The sequence below is a fragment of the Asparagus officinalis genome, chromosome 8 (genome assembly GCF_001876935.1).
Source record: "Asparagus officinalis chromosome 8, Aspof.V1, whole genome shotgun sequence".
Classification (NCBI taxonomy): Eukaryota; Viridiplantae; Streptophyta; class Magnoliopsida; order Asparagales; family Asparagaceae; genus Asparagus; species Asparagus officinalis.
In genome coordinates, this window is record NC_033801.1 from 50,294,179 (window position 1) to 50,303,037 (window position 8,859).

At 37.4% G+C, this 8,859-nt stretch overlaps 1 protein-coding gene across 1 annotated transcript in view; it reads right to left on the reverse strand.

Annotated features, from left to right (window-relative positions):
• LOC109821229 (ribosomal RNA small subunit methyltransferase E) overlaps positions 872-8,859 on the reverse strand; it is a 15,342-nt gene continuing 7,354 nt past the window's right edge. The window contains exons 3-8 of the mRNA XM_020387413.1: positions 5,101-5,243; positions 4,836-4,882; positions 4,644-4,752; positions 4,464-4,525; positions 2,065-2,179; positions 872-1,214 (exon numbers count right to left, since the gene is read on the reverse strand). Coding sequence (XP_020243002.1) covers positions 1,066-1,214; positions 2,065-2,179; positions 4,464-4,525; positions 4,644-4,752; positions 4,836-4,882; positions 5,101-5,243 — 625 coding nt within the window. The 3' untranslated portion in view covers positions 872-1,065. The remainder of the gene's footprint in view (positions 1,215-2,064; positions 2,180-4,463; positions 4,526-4,643; positions 4,753-4,835; positions 4,883-5,100; positions 5,244-8,859) is intronic.

The following is an 8,859-nucleotide window of genomic DNA, read 5'->3' on the forward strand; positions in this document are numbered from 1 at the left end:
TTTTAGAGATAGGATAAGTTTTTGAATTTGTTTTAGATAAGAATTCAAAACTCTATAAAAGAGGGAGGAGATTTCTGTAATGTAGTAGAGAGTTTATGAAGAACTTATGAAAGTTGAGTTGAAAATATTGTGTGATTCTTCTAAGACGTAAGCCATTGTTTTTTGGTGTGAAACCGAAAGGGTTAAGTGTCAGAGTGTGAATCTGACTTAACTAACGGTTAGATGCCTTTGAGTGAATTTGATCTAACCTCATTTTGTCCTACTTTGTTCGTCTTTTATTTTATAAAAGAAATAAAAAAGAAAAGGAAAGATAATGTTCACGGAAGTCGTTCACCTGAGATTCCGGCGCTTCTACGTCCCCCATCAATATTTCAACAGTTGAGTAACGTAAGATGGTAACTTGCTACTTTAAAAAACAAAAGAGTATTTTAATGTCAAAAAAAGATAAGGTATATAGGTGCAAAGTCATGAAAATATTAGGCATTGTAGTCCTGTTTGGCCTATCCTTTTTAACTGTCTAAATGTATGTTAGTTTAAGAATCCTAACCTTGTCAATACATAAAAAAAAATCCACCAATGGAAAATTCTGATTTTCGCCCTTTTTCACGTAAGAAAATTCCTACTCTGACATGCAACACAGGCTGATGGCTTCTCACCTTCCAATAACCATAACTTTGGAATATGAGCTCTATATTCAAATTCTTAACTCCCTTGCACTCATAGGGTTTCAACCATATCCTTTCATACCTTTTGGCCTGACAGAAACAATTTTCCATGTCCTACTTATCTTCTTTAGGAAAAGAAAGAAGAAGAAGAAAATCCACAAAAACTAGCATCTCCAAAAGATGTAAGTGAATTCACGCAAGCAAAATAAAAAAATATCCTTCACCCTTAGATTATTGCTTCTACTTCACATGATTTCCTAATATACAAACAATCCTCAACTTCTTATTGAAAGAAATTACTCACATAAATTAAAGACATCACAATATTTGAGATTAAGATTATGAAAAATAGTAGTATAAGCACCATTATCCAAAAAAAAGTACGCTGCTTACCAAAACCTCAAGGATCCAATTTACGAGCATCAGACCATAGCATCACAGTTGATAGGAGTGCAATTGTTGCCGTTTCAACTCTGAGTCGGCTTGGGCCAAGACCAACAAGAGTGGCACCTGCTTTAGTCATCAACTCCACCTCTTCCTCCGTGAAATCTGAAAGAAATTAAAAAAAGACCACATCATGACCTCAAAAATCTAAAATACTATATTTTTTATCAGAAAAATAAGAAGACATCATTGAACTTCTTAGTCATGTTAATGGAATTTGGCAGTACTCTTAAACTGATGGATATAACTAGCCCAAAGCCCGTTCAATCTGCATCCGCAATGGTGACGATGCATATGTATAGAATTAATTATTAAAGAGAAGTAGGTGAGACTACAGAGCAGTTTAAGATGGTCAAGGCATTAAACCCCAGCATAGAATGATAAAACATGCAAATATGTCTAAAAGAGCAAACCAAGCTAGAATAAATATTGAGGTGAATGAAAGGTAGAAGCTTGGTCAAGCAAAGTATTCAACAAAAGTGCATAGCAGAGTCCAGGGTTTAACCCCTGGAAAAGACCCAAGTAGGAATCTACAACAAGAACGGGGTCAGACACATGAGTTCTATTCTTCCGTTCAGTTCTTTTTATGGGCTATCTCATTTACTAAGTTAATTATTATCATATTCTTCTTAATTGCTTCCAATCACATTCTCTTTGGCCTACTACTAATTCTCATTTCTCCAATAAGTAGAGATTAAAACTAGGAAACGGAGAGAGAAAATACATTCATATACCAACTCTGCCTGTTTTTTTTTCCCGTACATAGCAAGTAAATGAATCAATAGCTTGGAAAGATCCAATGGTTCCATTATTCCTAGAAAACAGCAAAGTGCCTGCTGTTTTTCCTCGTACATATTGAACTCATCAAAGGAGTTCGGGGATAATTAGTTATATACTCTTAACAAATGAGTAGAACAAACAAACCATCAACATTAGGTCTGACTGAGAGAGAGACCTCCCTCTGGTCCGACTATTACAATTCCATCACCGGCTATGCTGGACGAAAGCAAGACATTTACAAGTGGAGTTGCCTCCGCTGCTGCTAGAAGAGAAAATTTAGACTGATCAACCTAGCATCAAGAAGAAAGGAAAATCTTTAAGCAAAAATGTCCAACTACAATCAGATGAATACAATATATAAGGTTGAACTACATTTGCTAGGAACATCTTAAGTTTGCATAACGTTCTCTCTTGAACACCAGAAATATTTAAAGTAGGGACTTAACAGTCTCATTAGCATGTACCTCAACCAAACTTCTCGACTGATTCTTTCTTGTATACAAGAAGTATTTGGACTCAATGTCAATAGAATATTGAGTCTTAAACTTTTTAAACTCTAAAAGAAGAAAAATTTGAACTAACATAAAGCCTATAATCAATCCCATAATAAGAAGGATTTGGAAGATGACAATCATACAAGTATTAAAGCACTACATTCTACCTCCACATCTACCCTCTATATCAAATAATTTATCATATGCAGTTCTGTGCCATGCTGCCATTTATCATACTCCTTTAAAAGTGAGTCCTTGTAAATCTTTCCGTGATCAATATTACCCATGACTCTTTTTGATATTACATACTAATCCTAATTAGAGATGAATATAACCTTTTTCATATTATTTTATGATGAGCCTAACTATAATTGACTATTGATCTTCCTTACGGTGCAGGAAATTTTTTGCTATTTTGTTTCCTCAAACTTGAACTAGAACAAAATATATTTTTTTATAAAGAAAAGAAAATTGGAATTTTATGAGTTCTTCTTTTCTTTTCTTTTCTTTTTTTTAAACAAATGAGTAAGTTTGATTCAACGGATGTTGCTGAGTTTGAGGAGAGCTTGTTTGCAACTTGTGATGCAAAGATATTCATTTATAAGAGTTTCTTTTACTTTGTAGATACTATACGATCTTTTTTATGTTAATAGTTGCATAAATAAAAAGTGCCCTCTTACTTGTTTCTGTGGTGAATATAATTGGATTTCGATAATTTCAATTTCGCTCATAAAATTAAAAGGGGAAAATTTTTATTAGTTATTATGATTCTTTTTAAATGTTGGGATGACCTTCAAATGCTTGTGAAATCAGCTTCATTCTATTATTTCCAAGATTGTCTCAAGGGCAAATTGGATTTAGCCTTAATTATATTATTGCATAGGAAACAATTTCTAAATTCTAAGTTTACTCTTTTTTTTTTTGTTTTTTTTTTTTTTTTTTGCTAACCTCTCTTGTTATTGCTATTATATGTTCATGGGTTCCTCAGAAATATAATGTATGTTCAAGGCAATATAAAGAGAATTGCTAGCTTAACTATCACTATGTGTTGGTGTGGTTATTTTTAAACGTTGGGGGTGGCTTTCCTATTGCATACTTGAGATTTACTTCATTTTATTATCTCCGATGTTTTATTTTCAAGGAGAAATTTGGGCTTAGCCTTGTTACCACACAATAAATGATCTCAAAATTTTTATCTTTTGTGTTGATATTAAATATCTTCCTTTTGCAGCATTCAAGACAACTAGTGTGCACCCCGTGCAAAGCACGACTATCTAATTTTTTAAGCACTGCATTTTGAATTTGTTTCCCTCTAAGTTTTAATACATTTGACTTAATTATTGTATGTTTAAAATTAAAAATCATATCTACTCCACTATACTTAAAGAAACATTCAAGTTTTAATACATTTGATTTAGAAATCATATATACTCCTTTACACTTAAAAAAGGATTCCAGTTTTAATACATTTGATTTTCTTTACTGTTTATGCTACAGTAAAACTGTACCATGAACAGTAATTTTAAATATGGAGAAGCGGGCCTGATCCACTGTTTACGGTACAGCAAATTACAGGAACGATTTACTGTTTATGCTACAGTATCATGAACAGTGATCCTTTGTTTCTCCTTTTAAGTATAGAGGAGTAAGATTAGGGCATATAAAAAATAGTGAGTCTAATGAGTAATTTCAAAATATGTATGTTCAATACATAAGGGAGCTATCTTGTAAGGTACATGAATTTGGTTTCTTTTACTTGAACAAAAAGACTTTACATAACCCAAACCCCTAACATAAACTATTTCGCAACCGAGTCATAGTAAAGAAATAAACCCAAAAGTAACAATAAAGATATTTGCCTTTCCCAATTTGCTGATAGTACTAATTAGTTCTTCAGCTAGTTAATGCAAGATGGTTTAGCTATGCAAAATCTATCCATGAATTACTGAGGAATCATGTAATATAGTTTGCTGGGAATCTGTTACATACTTGAGCGGATGCATGTGTATTGATAAAATAGAGGCCAACAAATCTAAACCCAGTTTCAAATCGTAATGCGAGGGGAAAAAAGAGAACTTACAATAGTCAGAAAATTGTGAAATTTGATGGGAGGATTCAGGGTCATTCCATGTAACCGTTGGCCTAAGACAGTGACGTTGCTTGATTAGATTGAATGTGGATGATATACACTTCAGTTAAAGATACACAAGGCAGAGTTATGAATAAATGCCACTAGATGAAGAAATCAGGGGATAATTACACTGTTTGACTGCAGCTAATATAACACGCTGTAATCTGTCCACACGATTGTCCCCAATTATAGGAGATCGCAGAGTCAAAAGGGGTGTCACACTACTAGCTCCAAGTTCCTAAAAAGACAAGATAAATGTCAAAACACTTAACAAACAGAAGTCCAAGCCAGACATCCCACAAAATATTGAAAGAAACTTACCGTACATTTCTCAATAAGCCAATCAGCTCGACCTCCTTTTAATGCACCTAAGAAATTGAAATTTAGCAAATGGTAAGATTGAAGAACACAACATGATATGTACAATAACAATGATACATATCAAAGACTCTTCCCACTACTTTCAGAAAATATGAAGCACAAAATATCCAAAAGGATTGAAATCGATGCAGCTAGTGTTCTCAAATCATAAACTACATTTAAAATGATAAATCAAGTAATCCAAGTTTTTATAATAATGCCTCACCAAAGGCTGCAAATACATGCCACTGTGTGCCTTGGGGCGTAGTAACTTTGGGGTCCTCTAATGCCATTACATCTGCTCCAGTACGATCAAGCCTTTGAATGCAGCCTTCAATTAAACCACCTGCCCCATCGAATAGCTCCACCCTTATAACCCACATAAGAGGGAAAAAAACCATAAATGCACCAGGACCCAGGATATCAGGTACAACTAAGGTTTATGAATCAAAACCAAATAAATATGGTATTAAGTCAAATTGTCATAGCAACTAGGTTGAAACAAGAAGACAGATAAGTAGTAATATGAAGGAAATATTCAAAAAGGAGCTAAGACCCTATCACATGTTTAGAACAAAAGCTTCTATAAGGAGGCACAGAGTAGATTATCAATGGCAATAAAATACTCCATCATCATGCAAAATACTAACAACCCAGAAAGGCAAAATCCTAATCCTTGCAACCATCCTTTACCAATAATGAAGAAAAAAGTAGGAAGCCGCTAAAACCTCGTCAACTCCGTGCTTCACATGATAGTACTAATTAAAAGATAATTAACATCACTCTCAGCATCAACTTCCAGTCTATCCCTGTTAATACCTCTCAGATGCATTTGCATATCTACTTTTCTCTTTTACTTCTCATAATCCAATGCATAATTGATAGTGTACAGTATGGAAAAGCGTTGTCGTTTGATACAACCCAATACCTCAAACTACAACCTCATTCTATTTTCTTGTCTTATAAGAATGCCTTGATGACAATATGCAATATGTCAATGCAACATGTATAAGTTCAAAGTTGAGATGATTCTTGTCAGATATAAAATTATAGCTCTCAACCCTCATTAAAAGGTTGGACTTCTGGTGTGGTGGAAGTAACATTTAACTTGGCATCAGAGCAATCGATGTTCAAATCCCATGGGCCACAAGTGTAAAGCGGATTTTTACAAAAAACACCATTATGTGGCCCATGTTTCCTCCTAGGACAAAGGCACAGTAAATTTGCAGACATATTAGAGTATAAAATAATAGGTCGCATCACAATTCCAGAGTTCTTGAGTAGTGGAAGAGACTTTTACAATCATATGACATTCTATTTCGCGTTGGCCTGTTTGCGACAGTTGGCTTCCGCTTCCCAAGTTCCAACTATACTTATTTGCATTTCACTCATTATTGCTGAAACCTAGTGTAGGCGTCAAAAAATGCTAATAGATATCCCAAGCATAGAGAAGATCACTCAAAAATTCACAAGAAAGGATTTCATACTGTTTTGGAAAAATCAAAACAAGTATGAACTGTTCTCGCCAGCGAGACAGTCTTTGCTGTCTCGCCAGCAAGACAGTGTTGAAATAGTCAAAACTACATTTGTAACTGCCCTACACGTGTCCATTAACTGCCAAGGGACGTGGAAAACATCATGGGCGAAAATCACGTGGATAACTGCCAAAATAACGGAGTTTGAAACGTGAGAGAACAGTTACAGCGAGAAACTACCATTTTCCGAGACAGCATTTACTGTCTCGCTGAGCGAGACAGCAAATTTACTGTCTCGCGGGTCGAGACAGCAAACGCTGTCTCGCCCAGCGAGACAGTAAACACTGTCTCGCCGTACTGACTTCTTCGATTGTTAAGTTTTTGCAGTTACTGACCCTTGAGGCTATAAATACCCCCCTAGGGTCACTTCTGACGAGGATCGAGCATTTGTTAGAGCATTCCAGAGCAGAGAGAGCAGAGATTTGAGTTCTTTTCTTGCAACGCCTTGAAATTAAGCTTCGACTTGATTTTAAGAAGAACGACTATCTTACTTCGATAAGATATCGTTTCAATTTCTACTTCGATAACGAAGTTAGAATCATAAGCCCCCTCTTCACGATCTGTGAATCGGCGGTCCACGAACCAAAGCGTTCCCGGCACAGGCAAAGTCCCACGAAAACGAGAATTGATAGACGATTTTCGTGTTTGTTTCTCAAGAGTTGTAATTTTTGTTTTGTTGTGTAGAAAAAGTCTTATAAAAAGATTATTCTTTCGAATTTGTTGTAATCGAACAAAGTTATAATGAATTCCACAGCAGCGACTTTTGAACCAAACAAGCTGGCGACCACAGTGGGAGCCAGCGGTCTCGCTGCCGAGACCGCGGTGTCGCAACCGATCAAGATCATCATCAATGAAGAGATCGAATACGAATTCGATCAGGCGAAGTTTGAGGAGTATTTATCATCCTCATCCGCGAAATCTTCCTCGTCTCGCAAATATAGGAAGATTTCGAAAACTTTCAAGTCTGCAATGCCCAAAGAGGCCGCAGGTGAAGGTTCCTACTCAATTGCTGCTAAGGAACCCATCTGCAACATACCTGCTCCAAACGCCTCCACATCCCTTAAGGAGTCGATGACGAATAGCTCGCCGGTGCTGACGAAGAGGGCTCGTCAGAGACAGCGTCAGCGCCGTGCTCGACAACTGGCTAAGGCCATGCAACAAACCGACGGGGTCCATTACTATGCGGACCTAGAGTCGAGGAAACAGAAAGCGGTTCAATTGCCCCAACGGCAAAATAATTGTATTTCTGCAAAACTTACGACGGAGGAGTGGACTCTCGTCAAAAGGGCCCGTTCAACCCTCAAGGAACGGATACAAAGGCGTAAGGCGAAGGCTGCCCAAACTCGCGCTCTTCGTCAACAAGCGCAAGGAACCAAGAAAGAGACAGTGTCTGAAAAGTCACCGAAGAATCGTAAAGTCTGGATGCCAAAGACACCACAAGCATCTGTTCCGGGCCCGTCTACTGCAACACCAGTAGAACCCTGGGTTAGCCCAGATTTGTCCAAGTTCAAGATAACAATGGCAGATCGCCTTGGTCCTTCAGTTGATGATCGAGGCAAAGCCCCAGTCAAGGAACAACCATGTCCGGCAAATAAACCATTAATGGTTTCATATGCAGGGGGTCGTAAACACCCTCCTGTCAGAACTGCACAAGTCCAAAACGAGAGAATACCAGTTCACTCTCGTTTAGGACCTCTGAAAACTCCACACCCGCAAGGGGGTGGATTTAAACATTCAACTTTGGATCGCTCAGAGGCGACGACCAGTCGTCCTGTGCATGTTAACAAAGTTCAAAAGCGAAAGATAGGTTGCTCGAATCACAATAATGATGAGCTGTACTATCAGAAAGATAACTCAAGAAAGAGAGTTGTCAGAGAAAATGAGTCTCATTGCGCTTGCGAGAGACTCATTAAAGCAGTGTTGACAGAATGCGGATGCTCTAAGAATAATTCAACAAGAGTCTCCGTATTTCAAAGATTGTCCAATGAAGCGTCAAAACCCAAAATGAGACGTTTCAACAAGAAAAAATCTGTAATCCAACGAGATGAATTCCCTGAGGTCACTATCAACATGACCAACAAAGGAAAGAAACAGTTAGTTAACCCCGACCCTGATTTCTCTCCGGGAGGGAGAGTTGAGCGGGGTCTTTCTCAAAGGATGGCGCGGTTACAAAGAAGAGCCAACTTACGTCGAGATTACAGGAGAATGCACGAGGGTTTATCTTCAGATGAAGAATTGTCGGATACTTGTTCCGCTATTGCATCGGACGATACCGCATCCAGTGTTGGACGAGCCAGAGAATCATTCGCGATCACGCCGGATCAACTAGCTCAAATGCTGCAAGAAGCGTTGGCTAAACAACGCGAAGAAATTAGAGCTGAGTTCAAAACCGAAATGGAGTTGACTATGCAGCAGATGCGAGATTTGCAGGTTCAGCAACACCAACCGGA